This window comes from Polypterus senegalus, chromosome 4, assembly GCF_016835505.1.
Source record: "Polypterus senegalus isolate Bchr_013 chromosome 4, ASM1683550v1, whole genome shotgun sequence".
Lineage (NCBI taxonomy): Eukaryota > Metazoa > Chordata > Cladistia > Polypteriformes > Polypteridae > Polypterus > Polypterus senegalus.
In genome coordinates, this window is record NC_053157.1 from 43,006,915 (window position 1) to 43,028,057 (window position 21,143).

Here is a 21,143-nt window from a genome sequence, read left to right on the forward strand (position 1 = left end):
TATCACTGAGGAAAATACGAGCTTATTTATGCCTGCAATAGATGTAGGGCACAACACAAGCAAGCACAAGGCTAGAAACACAACAATTAAACTAAGTTTCAGAAGTTGTGATGAAATCATTTCTGTTTTTGTTAATAATTACTAACACAACAGGACTATAAAATAACAACAGACAGAGTGAAATGAAAGCATTTAACTTACCAGTAAACGCATCAACACTGTCAGGGTACAGCTGAACGCGACGAAGCACTTCTCTGGCTAAGTGGTCGCATAAGCCCTGCGCAGCCCTCAAGTTGTAGTGGCACAGATGACAATATAATATAGCCAGGTAGTAACGAGTTTGCAGGAAGCAAGTGCGTCTGCTGTCTGAAAGGGCAAAAAATTACAACAGGGATTTGTAAATTTATCAGCAATACATTGGTCGGCCCCTTCAAGGATGCAGGGTTAACTGCATGGGTTAAGAAATTTGCTACATATAAAGCTGATTAAAACACCACTATTAGATGAAATTAAGGAAAGTAGTTGTTTATATGGAATGAACAATACATTCAGGCTGTAATTCTTGCAATTCAATTTAGAACCAAAGAGTAAACAAACATTGTATTTATTTCACCTTCAACTTCTAAGTCTTTGCATAAACAAAGGATTTAATGTTGAAAATGCAAGACCTGGAGACAAAGTGAGCTCAAAATTCTGTTCATTCTTGAGAAAGATGGGTTTTAAAATATGAAAGCAAAAATCGCCATCAATTAGTTCTTTAGATGCAGGCCACTATCTATATTCAGGGACACATTTAGGCTCTAAGCTGTATATGACTTATGTAGAGCCATTGACCATGCTCTATCACAAGTACAGAACTACAGAATTGGCATCTGTACTTTCTGGTCACTGAAATGCTCATATACATACTCTCTTCTTCTACACCATCACTCTCTCCCTCTAAAGCTGGTGACATATAACAGGACATCACGTCAGAGGGGATGTCACACTTGATGACTAGAGTTACTGATCTCACCACTTGACCATTTCAGATTAACCATCTAGAAAATATTGACCATGTCAAATTAGAGAACTTCATGAGGACTTTCAGCACAGTTTAACATTTTTAGGCATCATGAGTTTGCACCCTTTTCTGACAGCCAATAACATGTTGCCTTTTTCATCCTATTGTGGTACATAAAATACAGACACATAAGCCTGTTTTCAAGGCCCCAAACCCCCCCCTGCCATTCCTTATTTGTTGTCGCTGCATTACATAAATTGTACTTCTGGGTGAGCACTCATCGGTTGTCAGTTCTCTCATACACACACACACAGCCTGCTCAGACTAGTTGGACTGAGTCACTGGGTATATCAGACTATGCAACTGGTGATCCCAGAATTAAGCTGTGACTGCACATAAGAAATGAAGTCTATGACAAAATTGCTGAAAAAGTTGTCAAATGTGACATTGCCTTTACTTGCTATTTCTCCTCATGTTCTATTAGTTTTGCATGCTGAGATCAGTCAAAGTATAATTAGTCAGGATTATTACCCTTCCTTCAAAAAGTACTAATTATTAAGGTTGATTAGAATAGAAATCAAACAATTTAGCAGTTAATAGTATTACTTATGCATTCAGTTCACTATAAATACACAAATGCACTGCTTTTTATGTAGTACTTATCAATTAACCTTTTTTAATCACCACCGAGAAATGAAAATCAAGATGAATAATTAAAAAGTAAAACTAATTTGTTTTACATTTTTTGTTAAATCAAATTGCACAATTTTTCTTAACTTTACTGTTCTTAGACCCAGATGAAATTCCTTAATGGGTTGCTTTTTCTAAGAAGTTTTTATCCTTTGTATGTGGGCATGTATTTACTCTTGACACTACAGTGCACCACCTAGCTGAAAGATAATATGTTTGAGCAATGAGTAAGCGGATTTGAACAAAAATGTGTAGAACCAAAGATTGGCATCTATGATCAGCATTAAGAACTGCCTTATGCCCAGTACTCCACATGACACTAAATTGAAAAACTGAATCAAAAAATAGATGCATCGATGCTTAAAAGCCTCATTTTCATTTCATTACTCCTTTAAATGTGACTAAAGGTTTCCGGATTCAGTGAAGAAACAGCATTACTGCTAGTTATCATGCTGCTCAGACAGGTAGCGATTTCCTATGATCCTGTATTAGACAAAGGCAGGTTTGAAAAACTCTCAATAGCAATGCCTAATCTGATGTAGCTGGACTGAGTCGCTGAGTGTGTCACACAACACAAATGTCTCTCACAGAAGCAAGATCGTGTTCTATGATAATCTCTCTTATATATTTTAACCAAAAAAACATGAAACTACATTTTTTCTCAGCCACCACTACAAAGAGCATAGGGGTTAACATACAAAAAAATAACCTTTGAGTAGAAAAGTCCTTTAATTGAGACCCTATAGCAGGTGGTATGCTTTAATCTGGTTCTCGACGTTATTGAAAATCATTCCCTAATAGGCCAAATAGCCTATTTTTCTTCTCCTATCATTTTATCTCTAACATAAGGTCATCTTTTCTCTAATTATGAAACACACAATGAAATAATTACTAAAAGGTAAGCCAATAATTTATCAAACAGTATGATTATTTTATACTTGGGTAGATGCATTAATCCAAATAGGCTTACAAGAAGAAGATGCTGTACAAATCTTTGTATGCAGTACACACACTTTTACAATTAGAACATGGGCAGGTTATGTAACTTGTTTAGAGTCATAAAATGAATTCCAAGTAATGACAGAAACAGCCCCTTTAAGTTTAAACCTTAACCATTACACAAGACTGCCTGTGTATGGCAGCATATGAAAATGAAAGCAATGTTCTAATAATTACAAAAATAACTGTGACCTAATTGTTTTACCTTTGCCAATTTCATCTTGTAGTGAAGACCTCCAGAAATGTAAAGCATCTGAATATGAGCCCAAAAGAAACTGCTGCTCTCCTAAGTAAAACAAAGAAACATAAATGAATGGATAGGATGGTTAAAGAGAATGCCAAAAATTGGAAATTAAACAAACAAAATGTGTTACACTCCATATGTACGAGACGAAAATTGCACACTATAAAGGCAAATTATAGCATAACTTTGCCTGCAAAAACGGATCCAAAATTCACAAAGTCTGTCTCAAAAGGTATACTTTTTGTAACTGCATAATAGTGAGTACAAGGCATTAGGGAACAACATGAAAGATATTTATGGGCATACATCAGCACAATTCTATACAGATGAACTGATGAGCAAACGATTATTGGTATCACTTCTGGCAGACATTCTTCAAATAATTTTTCATGCATTTCAAGTTTTCTGCTTATCCAATGTCTATCACAGATTTGTGTTAAATCATTCTAATACTTTACCTGTTATAGTGTTCAGCTTCTGAGGGATTCTAAGTGACATTCCTGCCGTCTGCATTGCTGTCTGAATCTGTGCAATGAGGCAAGAGGTCCAGCGCTCCTCTAAGTACAAGTCGCCCTGTTGTTGACTAGTCTGAACATATTTATACAGATGAGATTTATACCGAAGAGCCTGTTGATACAGTATCTTCCAGACAGCAGCAAGTCTTCATAAAGGAAAAAAATGCACAAGGATAAATGATTATGACACAGATATTAAAAAAAATTATATATATTAATTATATGATAGTGATGATGAAGTAGTGATTCATTTTCTTTCAGCCCTAACCAGTAAAAAAAAATAGACTTGACATAAATATAATTTTGAATAACAAGGTGCTATATTAATTTTTCGTAAGTCAGTAGAGTGATCAGCAACAGAGAGCCAACTTAAAAAAATGGAATCTACATCAAGAGGAATGTTTGACCTCAGAAAGGTCACAAGTGACAAAAATTGTATGTAAGGATGTGTATGTATATTCCTATTTTGCATATATTTGCTTAAACATTGTGAAAGAATCTTGATGAAATTAAGAAAAAAGGAATACTGGTAATTTTAAAAGTAAAAAGTCATCAGAAAATTTGCTGGAGAATATAAATGTGAACCATAAGCTTAAAGAAAACCTGAATGGTTTATTACAGGTGCATAATCTGAAGATATGCCAAATATCTGTGATTCCACCTTGCAACTTATGTATACATTCTTGGTGTTGTTAACACTAACCTGCAAAGGTCATTGGTAGTTTCAAGATGTGTATTGTTTGTTTCAGGCTTGCATTATTTTTTACTGCAGTGAACAAACAATACAATACTGATATCTACTTGGAATATGTTGGCAGATTCTTAAGTGACCAGTTTGCTGAATTAATTTCTAGGCTACCTATGATCACTGAAGCAAAGAACACTGTCTGGCAAAGATTTGATATTGATTGCTATCATGAGTAAAAATGCACAAATCTGTGAAAAACAATGTTGAAAATCTTTTCAAAGAATAACTTGGTAATGTGTGCAGTACGAACAACTCTTGAAAACTAAAAAAATGGATTAGCTGTTTGATGCATGATCCCAATTGATCTTACATCCTCTTTCTTCCATATCCGGGAAACCTAAAATGTTAGTTTAAAATTCTAGCCTCTTAGATCAAGTTTGAAGCATGATTCACAATTGCAAGTTGAAAGGGAAGTGACACAGGGCTTCACAATACCAATTCTCAGAGCTTGTATAAATACTACAATTAAAAAAAAATCAGTTGATCCAATTTTCAAAAAATCTGTCAGTGTCTTCCCAAACTTATTTGTGATAATAATATGGAATGTAAATTTCAATGGCTTCTCTTGCTATTAACAGTGTACTGAATCAAGTTTATCTTCTTTAGAGATTTGTTTTCATATTCATAAAAGGTTGGATAAAGCTATGCCTTTTATTACTGGTTTATAAGAAATATAATACAATTTATTTTTGTGTAGCCCAAAATCACACAAGAAGTGCCGCAATAGGCTTTAACAGGCCCTGCCTCTTGACAACCCCTCAGCCTTGACTCTCTAAGAAGACAAGGAAAATCTACCCCCCCCAAAAAAAAAAACCCTTGTAGGGAAAAAATGGAAGAAGCCTTGGGAAAGGCAGTTTCCTTTCCAGGTAGGTTGGGTGAGCAGTGGGTGTCAAAAAGAAGGGGGTCAATGCAATACAATACAATACACAAAACAGAACAAATCCTCAATACAGTCCTGGAGACCTCGGCCATCAAGCTGCCCCCCCCCATTTGGCCATTTCACAGCTGAAACAGCACTGGGTCAGCCAATCCAATGAAAGGACCCCTCTACCTACCATGGTTCCTGCAATCCAATACATGCCCATTCGGGAATTTTGCAATTGGTTTTATTACTATTTGAACCCCAATATCAAACATCTGGTATGAACAGAGGCGAGTTAAATATCAACAGAACTCATGAAATCCAACATTGAAAAAGGTATATTTTCAGGAAAGTGGAAAGCAGTTCATATAGCAAAAGTAAAGTAGTCTCAAGCATGGAGCTGAGGTGAAATGAAAAAAGCATCTCAAAGGTAAATAAAAAATAATAAGAATTTAGTATCCCATCAAAATAAAAAGGATCAAAGATTAAGCACACCTGTCGGAAGGTTTCTGTTGTGTATCCACCTGTTGAGGTGCCACTACAGAGAAGTTGATAGATTTCTCCAAGTCAAGGCCCTCCTGTAGAAATGGAGTTGAGAACATATCCAACCGTGCTCCATTGGATGCCAGCTGACTTTGAGCAGTATATATCACATTTAGGTGCTGGGATGTCAGCTTCAGAACAAAGAGTGCATTTGCTAGGGCTTGAGGAGAAGTAATACCACTCTGTGGGAAAACAAACAGTTTCACGATTTCCCTTACCAGTTCCACAGTGACACTAAGGCACTCCTTGTGAGTCATGTCCCAGTAAAGAACAGTTAGGAAGTACTTAAAAATCTGGAGAATCGGGTACATCCACGCATCTCTTTTCAAGGCTTTATTATGATTCATCTTATTCTTTAATTTTAAAGAATCAGGAAGTTGATGGTCCAAAAATTGACTAACATGAGCTAAATGGACAAGGCAACGGATAGTGCATTTTAAGAGGGACCTCTTCCTCTCCATTCTCCCAATGGAGACTCCTATACTCCATACCATGAGGAGGTTCTTCTGAATAAAAGAAAGCTGTGTAGCTGTGTCACTGGTTTCTGAAGTTAACTCTGTCGCAGCATGGATTGTGTCAAACATAGAGGCAAACTCAAAACGGCCACAATCTGGTAAAAAATCACATGGAGGGAGGATGTCATCATTAGAATTCTCATCATTGAACTGTGTAAGGAAAAGGAAAAACAAATCCATCAAGTGAAAATAACATATTTCCAAATTAAAAGTATATTAATAAATCCACATGGATTCAAATAAATTTACTATACCATTAAAAAAGACATGGGGACACAAGAAAGGCAACAATAAAATCTGAAATCTCATTACAAAAGATTCATCTAAATATGGCTAATAGGTAATAGGTAATGTTGTTAGCCAACACTAGTTTAAGTAACATCAATGAGTATGACTAAATAATTTGACTATTTGTTGTACAAATTACATTATTTTCATTTCAACATTAGTTTTGGAATTTAGTTTACTACCCTGCTTTCAATATGTAGTATTACATTCTTTTTTTTTTTACATGTCACTTTGTTAACTGTTTTGTAAAAGATGTTTGTGAAGGTACTCATTATTAAACTAAATACAGTATATACAGAAAGTGAAATGTTAACTGTGACAGAATAGACCATATACAGTAAGTAATCATTTAGAAAAGGGCACATCAATGCAACTATTTGGAACCTGAAGGGTCTCTTCAAGTGCTACTTCTTAATAAAAGGCAAAAAATAACTTAATAATAATAATTTCTTGCTTACCTTAGCTGTGTTTATATCATCTGTGACATCTGTATCTTCCTGAAGAAACTGAGGAATTGCAGTCCCAGTGTGTTCTTTATGGGCTTCACCTTGCAAAGTAGCAAATTTTAAGGAAGAAAGCATTTTCAAATGTATGTTCTTCCTGGGCTAAAAAAATTAAACAAAAGCCATTGGACAATGTGTTCTATCATATACATTTAACACAAGTATCTGTCATTCACGTAAAAGGTAGCAGAATATACTAAGATTAAACTGTTTTGTAAAAGTATTTGATAAAATGAAGGAAATTCATAGAAATACATCAAGGAAAGCAAAATAAACATTTTAAAAAGTACTTAGAACTCTTCTGCACCTGAGCTGCCAAGAGGGCCTGTCTGATTTTCTCAAGCTGTTGAGCAGTATCCACAAGCACTGAATTCATGAAGGCAGAAGGTGAGGAGTTGTTAGAGACTCTGAGGACAGTGACCATGTAGCCATCAGAGACAATGAGATAGGGAAGGCGCAAGTGAGCAGTCACTGAAAAGCGCTGCCTCATTTCATCTTTCAGTGAAACTTCTGAACCAAGAGCATCTTCAGAGTCAACTGACCTCAGCTCAGACTGTGGAGGCCTATTGGGATGAAATGAAACACTGTGAAACAAATCTAAAAAAAAAATACTACAATATTGAATAGGAAATTTATTAGAAACATAAATGGAGTATATCACACTCAATGAGCATTTGAAAACTAGGCAACCACACCAACACACAATTCAGCTATACTACAAGTAGATGCTTAAAGGGCACTCAAAATAAAATATTAACAGTTAATAAGTTTTGCTTCTTTTACTTTAATCAGAACCTCACAAATGTGTACTAACTTAAAATCTTTAACGGCTATTTACTTCATTTTCCTTACATTTAAATGTTACTGACTAGAAGATACTCTGAACCTGTAAATGGCATTTTAGAAAAGAAAAATGTACAAAAAAATGGAAACACAACTCTAACTTTATTAACCAAGTATAAAATACCCTGCCATTTCAATTAACATCACGCATGTTCCAGAGAATCATTCAAATTAGTAGCAGCTTATTGACAGCTTTTTTCTATGTTTTGATGCCTTGAAACCTGGAACTTTATTCTACCTTTGCATAATATTAAGTAATTTTACAATATACAATGTAGCAAATAACACATAATTAAAAAAACATTACAGTACTATACAACAATTTTGTGTGGAGGTAATAAAAGTTACATTTAACTAAATCAAAATTAACGCATACAGGTCAGATAATCAAGAGATTTTTGCTGTGCAAAATATACTTCACTATATGGTAAACACTGTTTTTAACCCTGTTGCTCATATTCTTTGATGCTTCAGTACCTTCTGCTAGTCCATAAAGACGGTACCCATTCATGTCTGGGCGATTACAATCTTGTACAATGTCAAAGGATTTATTATGGCAGCATTCTGTGTAGAACTTTAGAACTTTATTTTTTGTGACGCTTTTACAAGCCTCCAGTTGACCCAGTTTTTGATTTCATACCACACAGGCAAGAAATTTTTTACAATATAATGATTAACATTTTTTAGTATCAAAATTACTAACCCCTCATTTTAAAGTCCCAAACTTCTTCAATATAACTTTATTACTCTGGGGTCAATGAAAATACATCCCACGTAATCTGAAGCAGCCACCAACAAGTTTATCAGGCCATCTACTCTTGTGTCATCAATAAATCTGAAGATGTGATTGACACGATATTTGACTATAGAATCACGGCAGTATCTACCTGGACCTCTGATTACGTGCCTCTGCCCTTTAGGTACAGTAAGTGATTAAACCTGCACAATGAGCTACACAGGCCAGATCTCAAAGTTTGAAACCAATGATACAACTGCATAAAAGACAGAGCTGTCATCAATACATAGCATCCTAAAACTGGTGTTTTGGTGTTAAGGGCAATTCAGAGATATAACATTATTCACGGACATGAAGCAAATGTAAGGAGAGCAGAACAGTCCTGTCATTATGAGACATAAATAGCTTTTGTAAGTGGTTCACAGTTACAGAAGTATATGCCAAATGCTGGCAGTCATTATGATATGAGCAAAGCATTCAGTTACAAGGAACAAAAGCGGGAAAGTTGAATAACAAGTCTGAGAGAGGTTTAGGTTATCTATGATGGTTTTAAGGACCACGTGCATTACTAAATTGTACTCTTTTAAAAACTCTCCACATATTATGGTCATATTGTAGTTGAGGTATAGCATAGAATCAGCTGTTCACTAGGAGTATTGCATGAAGGCAAGGAGTTTCAAAAACAGATGTAAAATAAATTCAAACTCTTCTGTAATTGATATACTATGGGTGGGGATTGCAGCTTCACTGCTTCAGAGCTGGCAACAGTCACTGTCATATTATATACCATGAAGAAGCACCATAAAGCTGTTTTTTCTGTCTAAGTACCCCTTTTTGTCTATATGATAGCCTAGATTATTGGTAAAGCTTCTAGTCTTCTGAGAAAAAAATACCATACTCTGAAAGCTTTTTTTAAATTACTATTATTATTAAAATGACTGTTTTACTGCAACAATTAAATGGCAGATGTCTTAAAACATTAAAAAGAGCCTATACGTACACTTCATGACCTACTAACTAGATAGAACATGAAACATGAAAAAGCAACACCTTTAGTCAACTTCATTATTAATAAAGAGCTTCACTTACCTAAAGTTTATTAATGGATGAAGAGGAATATACTGTGCTGGGCCAAATTCAACAGAGCAACCATAAGTTGTGAGTGTAAGGAGGTCCCCCAGTCGGGATAAAAACAGAAGAGCTCCTCGTTTGAGCAGACAGGCCAGGTACAGGTCATTACAGGTCCAAGAGATGTCACCCACCCAGTAGGACCTGCAAACCAGCCAAGCAAAGAAAGCTATTTAAACAACTAACATGAATATTAATGCCCAGTTCACTAATAAAGCTGTACTACATTTTATTTTAACTTTGCTTTCATTTAATATTAAACTTAGGGCAGAAATAGACATATTGGATAAGACTTTTAAAACACTTTAAGGAGGGCAATCTAGCAGAAGCATCGCACTTAAAACACATGACATAGCCCTGGAACTCATACACAGAAGGGTTAGATTTCCACCCCTTTATTTACTGAGCCTTATATCCCCAGCAAGAGCATTTAGTTTCTAATTTACATAATCCACAATATCCTTACACTAAAAAACGATAAATTGAGGATGAAACAATTTAGTGATTTTCTAAACTAAAATTAGAAATGTATTATTAAAGAATGTGACCTGGGGCCTCATGTATAAATGGTGCATATTCACAAAAATGTTGTGTAAGCCTGTTTCCAAGTTCAAATCGCGATGTATAAAACCTAAACTTGGCGTAAAGCCACGGAGATTTCCACAGTAGCTCATACCATGGTGTACGCAAGTTCTGTGCTCGGTTTTGCAGACTGGTGGCACCCAACGTCAAAGCAGTGCAGCTGTTCCAGTGTGGTTTCCCTTTCTTTTTTAGATCCACATCCCTGACGTGGCTTTATAAATACACTGAAATGAAACGCATTTGTTTATTAGTTTAATGCATCTGATTGTAATTAACCTGTAACAATATAATGGTCCATGGAATGGCCAAACTATTCCAAATACTATAACTGCTTTAGCGTTGTTACTCTCACTACACCTTCTTTTTCTTCTTTCAGCTGCTCCCATTAGGGGTTGCCACAGCGGATCATCTTTTTCCATATTACTCTCACTGCACCACTCGGAGCAGCTGATCGGAAAGAGAATTATCGGTATATAGCATCAAGCACACACTGCCTCAGCCATGCTGTCTATTGAACTGCTCTCGCACAGCAAACGCTTCAAAATCTTTCCTGTACGGAGCTCACGGTTCAGAAACAGTTTAATCCCAAGAACTATAAACGCACTCAATTAGCCCATCAAGTGCTCCGTGTAGAACTGTTTGTTCTTATTAGTACAATCACCTCACTGTAAACTTGAGATACAGTTATAATATTGTACAACCTGAACACATATGATGACAATATCATTTTTAAGATGAAATGCAGCAAAAATATATTATATTATACAGATAAAACTTCATTTAAATAATCTATATTGCTAATAATTAAACATGTGAGGACACAATATTGCTGCAGTAGCAAGGATCTGGCGCTCCGTTCATGGATTGTTCCTGCCTCGCGCTGTATGCTTGCAGGGACTGGCGTGACACTGGAAGGATAGAATAACTAAACATGTACTACAAAGATATTTGAATGTTCCTCAAAAGTTTTGAAGAATCTGCGTTATAAGCTTAAAGATGGCTTAACGTCTATTACAGAGCTGATTGTGTGGTGATTGGGTATTTGGAGAAAGAGAAGTAAGGACAGGAATTGGAGGTTAGTACGTTTGAAACAGACAGTACTGCTGCAATAAATTATTTCATTGAAGGTCACGCACAATCACTGCACCACCGTGTTCTCATGTTTAATAACATGCTTTAACTCCTATCATAATGAAGATGATATCAAGTATACATCTCAGTATTTTAATTATTCAGACAACTGTAATATTACGAATGTAATGGATTCTGTGTCCTGTCGGAGGAAAAGAAAGCCTGGAAGCACATAGTGATTCACACACACAGAGCACATAGATGATCAAATACAAAACAAAGCATTTAACGTGATACTTTAGTTATAATGGGATTTGAGACACTAGTAAATTAAACGATTTTAAGATGAAGTTTATGATGTTCTACTTCAATTACAAAATAAGCTACGTGATTAAAGTGGAAATTTTGAGATTAAAGTTGACATTTCGTGCTTTTTTCCTACTGTGTGCCTATTTTTTTTTCTCTGTATCCTAATAAGCTTTCATATGAAACTCAGACAGTGGGCTACGACGCGCCTTTTCACTCTGTATACGCTGAATTCTTCTGTTTCCCCCCCATGCTTTTGCCACTGCCTTTTCACAGAATGCTGATTTTAAGGGCTATTTATATTGATTTGCATATTTAAAGAGACGTAATTCTGGGAGGAGATGGGGCGGGACAGCAGGTGCGTGCACATGCGTTTCTTTTAACGCTGACCAGGATTTATGTAGCGGAAGAAGGTGGAAGTGGCCGAATGCACAGATTTATGTATCTGGATTTTTTTGTGCGTTTATATGTTGTGTGTCCTGCAGTATGTACAGCTCAGGTTTTCCGGCCGACAGTGCAGATAGCTTCACCTGCCAAAAATGTTTAGTTAATTTAGAGTTGGTCGGGAAAATACGAATTGGAGGACGCGTAGGAATCTGATAGCGATTAGGCAAACCGAAAATTGGATCGACTCGGTTTGTTTAGACAATTCGGCTACATCTGATTCGGCTTCAGTCTCTCCAGGTCCCACTGTAGTCAGTGCGAGGCCGAAATCAGCAGCACCAATTCAGCCACAGGGCGAGTGGGTAACTGTAAGACGGGGGTCTAAGAATCCAAAATTTAGTTCCCCAGCACCCAGGTCACCAATTGGACCCAGAACAGGTTCTAAGCTCTCTCACAGCGCCTGTGGAAACTGAGAATAATAAAGTGCTCATAATTGGCGATTCCATGCGGAATGTTAGAATTCCAAACTATGTTAAACCAGCAGTTAATGTTAAGTGCCTTGCAGGGGCCAAGATTTCTGGCATAAAGGCCGCATTGGACCGTGTTGCCGACAATGAAGTATCTACCTTATTGCTGCATGTCGGCACTAATGATATTTATTTACAGCAATCTGAGGTATTAAAGCGGAACTTCATCTCTCTATGCACCAAAGCTAAAACAAAATGTCGGAATTTAATTGTATCTGGTCCCTTACCAAGATTATATAGAGGGGATGTGATTTATAGCAGATTGCATTCCTTTCACTGCTGGCTAGAAACCTGGTGTGCAAATAAAAGCATAGCATTTGTGAACAATTGGGATGATTTTTGGGAAAGGCCTGGATTTTTCAGAAGAGATGGTCTTCATCCTAACTGGAGGGATCTTATGTATTACCCCAAAATATGGCAGCAAAACTGCCTGGTTGACTGATTAGAGCACCATCCAGGCCGCAGTCATGTGATCTTAAATCACAGGCTGTTCTTTATCCCACCTGTTATTTTCCTGAAGCTGTTACCCATAATCCCTGTTGTGGGGCATCCAGTAAATTTAGTCTTGATACAAACCATAAATTAATTGATAACCAAAAATAAGGTGTATAATTAGACCAAGGGATAAAACCAGACACTCCACCAGGGGCATCTGTAATAGAAATTTAATTCAAATTAAAACAAAAATATATCAGCAGTTCAGAAAGAACCATGCAGTTTTAAATGCTGTTTATTGAACATTCGCTCTCTTGGCACTAAAGCTGTTTTGGTAAATGATATATATTAAGTACAAAATCTGATCTGTGTCTTCTTACTGAAACCTGGCTTAGTAAATGTGACACTGTTCCCTAGCTGAGGCGTCACCAGATGGATACTCGTTCCTTCATAAGTCTAGAGATTCTGGTCGAGGAGGAGGCCTTGGAATAATTCATTGTAACAAAATGCAAATCACTCCTAAAAATTTAGGCAACTTTACATCCTTTGAGGCATTCATTTTAAATATTAAAACAGATTCCAACACAATTATAGTGCTAGTCTACAGACCACCAGGGCCATATTCATTGTTCATGACTGAATTTAGCAACCTTCTGTCTGATTTGGCTATAAATTATGATCACGTAGTTCTGATGGGGAGATTTTAATGTACACATTGATGTGGAAACTGACACTTTTAGCAAATGTTTTACTTATTTGTTAAATTCAGTAGGATTTTGTCAGATTGTCAAAGGTCCAACTCATAATCATAACCATACATTAGATTTAATTATAACTTACAAAGTTGAAATTCAAAATTTAAATATTACTCCATTAAATGTAGTTATTTCCGATCACTTCTTAATTACATTTGATTTAGTTCTGCCCATGCCAGCACTCACAGATTAAAACAAAGACAGTGCGACATCTAGATTGTAATTCTGCTTCAAAATTTATAGATACCTTGAGTAAGTCGAGTGTAATTGTGGAAAACCATTTAGATCAGTTAACATCAAATGTAAACGTGGAAAACAATTTAGATCAGCTAATATCACATTATAATGTGACCTTGAGAGATGCTCTGGACACAGTGGCTCCCCTAAAACAAAAGTGATCAAAGCACATAGAAACTCTCCCTGGTTTAATGAAAATACTCGAGCTCTTAAATTAGAGTGTCGAAAACTGGAGCGCAGATGGAGAACAACAAAGCTACATGTCTTTCAAATTGCATGGACAGAGAGTGTAATAAATATAAAAAGCCCTCTTTAAAGCTCGCTCAGAATACTATTCTACATTAATAGATAGCAATAATAAAAATCCTAGGGTACTTTTAGAGCAGTGGCTAAATTAACAAATGGGAATTCAGATCAACAGTGCAAAATACCAACAGATATTAGCAGTACAGACTTTATGAACTTCTTCAATGAGAAAATTAAAAATATAAGATCCCAGATCTCAGCATCACAGTACAAACCAAATACTAGCTTAGCAGACCCTGCTCACATTGCATTCAGCACTTTAATAATTTTAATCCTGTAACTCACCAGGAAGTCTTAACTTTAATTACTAAAATGAAGCCCACTACTTGTTCCCTAGATCCAGTGCCAACAAAACTAGTAAAAGTGCAATGGATGTTCTTGCAGCCTATTCTAACATTATCAATAGTTCATTACTGCATGGCACGTACCTGATGCACTAAAAGTGTCAGTCATTAAACCTTTACTTAAAAAGTCAGACCTAGACCCACACATACTAAATAACTATAGGCCTATTTCAAATTTACCATTTCTCTCTAAAATACTAGAAAAGTAGTCGCCAGTCAGCTTCAGTCACACCTTAGCATTACAATTTATTTGAGAAATTCCAGTCTGGCTTTCGCACTGGTCATAGTACAGAAACGGCACTAACACGGGTTGTAAATGACATTCTGATATCCTCTGATGAAGGAAATTCCACTGTAATTATGTTGTTGGACTTAAGTGCAGCATTTGACACCATTGACCATTCTATTTTACTGCACAGGCTAGAAAGCGATGTTGGGCTTACAGGCCCGTGCTCGCTTGGTTCAGTTCTTATTTATCAAATCGATTCCAGTATGTACAGAAATGTGCAGACAGTACTCCATCATTATACACAGAAGTTCAATATGGTGTCCGCAGGGCTCAGTACTGGGACCTTTACTGTTTTCACTTTACATGCTTCCACTGGGATCTCTCATTAGGAAACATAATGTTAATTTTCACTCGTATGCAGATGACACCCAGTTATACCTTTCATTTAAATCAAATGAAGTTTCTCCGATGTTGTCTTTAATTAGTTGTGTTAGTGAATTAAAGGAATGGATGAATGAGAACTACTTGTCTTTAAATACAGATAAAACAGAGATGTTAATTGTTGGAGGGAATGACGCTGATCACAGCAATATTTTGTCATCATTTAACTCAGTTGGAATCCCAATTAATTTTACTGAATCAGCCCGCAATCTAGGAGTTATCTTTGACTCTAGCATGTCATTTAAAGCACTTATGTCATTTATTACAAAGTCGTCCAAAACATGTTTTTCCATCTTAAAAATGTTAGGAAATTAAGCGCTTTCTAAATAAACAGGATTGTGAGAAATTAATTCATGCATTTATCTCTAGTAGGATTGACTACTGCAATGCGGTGTTCACTGGCTGTTCAAACTGTTCTCTATACAGCCTCCAGTTAATCCAAAATGCGCTGCAAGAATTATTACAAGAACAAGAAAATATGAACACATAACCCAGTTCTTAAATCTTTACACTGGCTCCCAGTTAAGTTTAGGGCAGATTTCAAAATCCTCCTTTTAACATATAAAGCATTAAATGGCCAAGGTCCGCTTACTTGTCTGAACTTATCATGACTTACAAACCTGAGCACATTAAGATCTCAAGATGCCGGTCTGCTTAGGATTCCAAGGATTAATAAAATAACAGTGGGAGGTCGAGCTTTTAGTTACAGGGCCCCTAAACTGTGGAATGGTCTTCCTGCTTCCATAAGAGATGCCCCTTCAGTCTCAGCCTTTAAATCCCGGCTGAAGACTCACTACTTCAGTTTAGCATATCCTGACTAGAGCTGCTGATTAACTGTACATACTGCATCTCTGTTGTTAGTCATTAGCACTATAACATAAGTAACATGATAATTATATTTGAATACTAACCCTCACCTATTCTGTTTCTTTTCTCGGTACCCAAATGTGGCATTGGTGCCACGCCCACCTGCCAAGTTGTTTGCCTGCCTATGGTAAAGTCATCCCTGATGGAGGATCACAGGAATCATGGGAAAGAGGGTCTTTTCATCGAGCAACGTTTCAGCCGTGGCATGGCCAAATGGGGAGGCAGCTAGATGGATGAGGTCTCCAGGACTCTAAAAATATCCAAACCTAATTATGTCATATCATCTACTGTTAAACCGTACTTCTAAAATTTTATTATTATGCTGTATTAAGGAATTGTTCTGTTCTGTGTATTGTATTGTATTGACCCCCTACTTTTGACACCCACTGCACGCCCAACCTACCTGGAAAGGTGTCTCTCTTTGAACTGTCTTTCCCGAGGTTTCTTCCATTTTTCCCTACAGGGTTTTTATTGGGAGTTTTTCCTTGTCTTCTCAGAGAGTCAAGGCTGGGGGGCTGTCAAAAGGCAGGGCCTGTTAAAGCCCATTGCGGCACTTCCTGTGTGATTTTGGGCTATACAAAAATAAACTGTATTGTATTGTATTGTAAGCACATTTCCACTTTTGTGCTTACACTATGTTATAGTGTGAATTCTACGCACAGCATTATGCATGAGGACCCTGGAGACTATCCCACAGGCTTGTAAGTGCAGATCTCACTAATGATTCAGTAAGTGACAATTAACTTTAAATTTACATGTATTGTCATGTGCACATAGTACAAAGAAATTCCTACTCACATGACTACCACATACTAATAGTAAAAAACCAACAACATTCAAAAGTACAACACCATTAAATACCTTTAATGTTATGACTATTAATGGTCCAGTAACAATGGCCAGAAGAGAGAAGTGAATGAATGATTATGCAGGACAGCTGTTGTTTTTAATACCACTGTGAACCCTTTTTTAATAATACTTCCATTTACAAAACAGAACATAATAATAGAACATGACCCAATTAAACACATGAAAACAAAACAGCAAGTAAAACAATATGCTCTAAACACAATCGATTAAACTTGGCACTCAACTCCAACCTATATAACTAGTGACCCTGTCTAAGATGATACTCTACATAGGATAAAACAGTAAATAAATTTAAAAGTTCAACAAAGAAAGAAAATCAGTAGAATCAATATTTGGTGCCACTATCCTTTTGCCTCCAAATCAGCAGCTTATTTTCTCAGGTCCATGTGCATGTGTTTTTGAAGGTTCTTTCCATGACCAATTATTCTAAACATCTTAAGCCACAATTGCACTGCAGCATTTGGCTGTTTTAGTTGCTTCTGTCTTGGTATTTACATACTGGCTCAATGAAACAGGGCTCATACCATCTGTTGCATGATTCCCTGTTTGATTTTTTGCTGCAATTAGTATTTTGTAATTTTGGCTGTGTGTTTGTATGGTCATTTTGAGTAGTGCCCAAAGAATGGCAGACTTGGGTGGTAGTCAGTGATATTTTCATAATGAAAATGAGAACTAGAACAAAAAATATTGTTTTATGTTTTACAAGAATGAGAACTGAAATTAAGGCAAACACAGAAACTAAAACTAAATAAAAATAAAAATGAGTGATTTGTGAACGAACTAAAACGAGAACAAAAATTGAGTAAAGACAAAAAAACAGCAATAGTATTTTCATTCAATCCGGTTCGGTCGTGCAGAGGGGTTGTTTGTAGGTCGCCCTAAGCGCTCAGTTAGGTTGCGCTGTTCACTATGCGGTGATCCTGTAACTTGGGTTTACTATAGTCATGTGGCGCAACTTCTGTAAAGGACAGTTGTTTGATTGTTGATCACATTTAGCTCGTCTGGTTGAAGCAGTAAGCGGTTGTGGTTGATGATAGCAAGTTTTGCACAGATGTTTGCGGGTAGAAAGCGAGAAAGCAACGTGTGCAAATACTTTAATTATAGCGCAGATGATAATAAAAGGAAATGTAGCTTGCAAGAGTCTCAGAGGTTCAGTGCAGGGCCAATCCAAAAGCTTCAATTTGTATCAACAACATTTTTTCAGACTACTTTAAACTAGAATGAGGTACCAGACATGGATGCCCCTTGTCACCGCTGTTATTTGCAATCGCCACTGAACCACTGGCAGTTCACTGTCGAAATGCTGATCAGATAAAGGGGATTATCAGAGAACGACTGGAACAGAAAATTTCTCTATATGCAGATGATATGGTACTGTATACAGTATATTAGACCCACAAAATTCTGTGCCTGCAGTCTTAACAGCACTCACAGAATTTCAAAAGATCTCTGGTCTCAGAATGAATCTGAATAAAAGTGTACTCTTTCCAGTGAATTCTCAAGCATATAATATTAGATTAGACACCCTACCTTTTATCATTGCAGAACAGTTTAAATACCTCGGGGTAAACATCACAAGTAAACATAAAGCTCTTTATCAACAAAATTTTGCCGTCTGCATAGAAAAAATTAAGCAAGATTTGCATAGATTGTCAACCCTTCATCTCACTCTAGCTGGAAGAATTAACATTGTTAAGATGAATATTCTTCCTAGGCTTCTTTTTTATTTCAAAACATTCCAATATACATCAATAAATCATTTTTAAGCATTTAGATTCAAAAATAACCTCATTTATTTGGAACTCAAAACATCCACGTATCCAAAGAGCGACCCTACAAAGACCAAAGGTGGAAGGTGGCATGGCTCTACCTAACTTTCAGTTTTATTACTGGGCAGCAAACATACAAGCTATAAAAACCTGGACACAAATAGATGAACATACACAGGCCTGGTCCGCAATAGAAGTAAAATACTGCAGTACTTCTTTATATTCCCTGCTTTGTGCCCCAATAAATGCAAGTTACCGGCAATATACTGATAACCCAATTCTGCTTCACTCACTCAGAATATGGAACCAATGTAGAAAGCATTTTAAAATGGAGAAGCTTTTCAGTGGCACCTCTGCAAGAGAACCACCTCTTTCAACCTTCGCAAACATATGCAGTTTTTAATATCTGGAAAAAATTTGGGATTAACTAGCTTAGAGATCTTTATATAGACAACATCTTTGCACCTATGAACAATTACATTCCAAATGTATCATTCCAGCTACACATTTCTTTCACTATCTTCAAATTAGGAACTTTGTTAAACAGAACCTGCCCGATTTACCTCATCTTGCACCTTCGTCCATGCTGGAAAAAATATTGCTCAATTTCAAGGACTTCGACACTATCTCTGCAATATATAAAACTATTTTAAAGTCCCTCCCTTTCAAAGATCCAAGAGGACACTGGGAAAAAGATCTCTTAATCAATATATCAGAACAGGAGTGGAAAATAGCAATGCAGAGAATTCACTCAAGCTCCATATGAGCAAAGCATACAATTATTCAACTCAAAATTATATATCGAGCACATCTGTCTCGACTAAAACTCTCCAAAATGTTTCCAGGGCAGAATACAACCTGCGAACGCTGCAATCAAGTCCCAGCCTCACTGGGTCACATGTTTTAGTCCTGTACAAAATTAACATCATTCTGGACCAAAATTTTTAATTACCTTTCAGACAACCTTGGTGTCACAATCCTTCCTAATCCATTAACAGCTGTGTTTGTGGTTCTTCCAGATGGGAGAAGGACAAACAAACTGTGATTGCATTCACTACACTTTTGGCACGCAGACTTATTTTGCTAAACTGGAAGAACCCTAACTCTCCTCTTTTAAGTCAGTGGGAAACCTGTGTTTTATACTATTTGAAGTTGGAAAAAATCAAATACTCAGTTAGAGGATCTGTACAGATTTTTTTCAAAGCATGGCAGGATCTAATCAGTAATATTTTAGAATAAGCTCTTAAAGCACTGAGAAAGACATTAATTTCGGCATTTCTTTTTCTTCTCCATTCATCTCTATTGGCTTATCTAACTCATCAATTTATGTATGTTTACAAGCCTTAAGTTTTACCCCATTGGCCATGCTCTTTCTCTCAGGGGTGAAGGTCGACTTTTTCTCAATACTACTTTTTGTAAAAATTGATTCATTTGTATGGAATGATTACAATAAAATTAATAAAAAAAAAGTCAAGAAAGTCAAGATCACTGCAGCGGTCCGCTCATCATTATTTTTTGACCTGACTGACTGCCAAAAATTGAAGATTAAGAGTTTTTAAACTATAGGAAAATAAGGAGGACTTTTACAAGAAAGTGACGAAGATTTTCATGGAGAAGGTTAGGCGCATGGACTTCATTTATAAATAAAGGTAAGACCATAAACAGTTTTCAATTTTATAAAAATGGGATCAGACTAAGAAAAAAAATCCAATATTTAAAAACTAAATTTTAACCTTAAATAAAATATCGTTTTGTTGAGCAATCTGTATTAAAATTGATTAAAGCATCAGAATTAAACGCTTTTAAAAATAACTAAATATTTCAATTAAGGTTAAAATTGAAATCCATTTTTTGTACACCACTCTATACTTTCATTTGTATTGAATGAATATGAATTGTGAAATTGCAACAGAAAATTTAGAACACATGGAGGGTGCAGAGCAAATGTGCTCTTTCTCGCCGCTATATATGTAACGTTCCTTTCTTAGCCAATACGTACCTCACCTATCTGTGTGTAAAGAATGCTGATGAGATATGAAACATAACCAGTAGTCAATGAGCATGCTGCCAACTGAATAGTGAATATGCTACCCTTTTGGGTTCATATGTTTGTAAATCTGACTCTGAAGGAGTCAGTGCCTCACCAGCCAACAACCTCACTGCACGTCACTGCTTCCGTACTGGCACCAGAAATCATTAACGTACAGTGCCAAGGACCTCGTCTGTGCACCTGCATTACAGGAACTCATCAAGGAAATATTTTCAATGGCTACAGTATCTGTGCAATGGACATCGTTACAACATGAACAAATCTCTCAAAATGTGTGCTTGTTTAAAGCTTAACAGCAATATGCTTGCACAGACTGGTTTCTTGGGTTGAAACATTTGATCTTGCTGACTATA

The 21,143-nt window shown here is 36.4% G+C and overlaps 1 protein-coding gene across 10 annotated transcripts in view; it reads right to left on the reverse strand.

Annotated features, from left to right (window-relative positions):
- The window catches only part of cplane1 (ciliogenesis and planar polarity effector 1), a 114,098-nt gene that overhangs the window by 74,218 nt on the left and 18,737 nt on the right, over window positions 1–21,143 (reverse strand). For all 10 annotated transcript variants that reach the window (XM_039750548.1, XM_039750557.1, XM_039750554.1 and 7 more), the window contains exons 9-15: window positions 9,579–9,761; window positions 7,218–7,473; window positions 6,866–7,012; window positions 5,557–6,269; window positions 3,395–3,597; window positions 2,898–2,978; window positions 202–366 (exon numbers count right to left, since the gene is read on the reverse strand). In XM_039750548.1, the coding sequence (XP_039606482.1) occupies window positions 202–366; window positions 2,898–2,978; window positions 3,395–3,597; window positions 5,557–6,269; window positions 6,866–7,012; window positions 7,218–7,473; window positions 9,579–9,761 (1,748 nt within the window). The remainder of the gene's footprint in view (window positions 1–201; window positions 367–2,897; window positions 2,979–3,394; window positions 3,598–5,556; window positions 6,270–6,865; window positions 7,013–7,217; window positions 7,474–9,578; window positions 9,762–21,143) is intronic.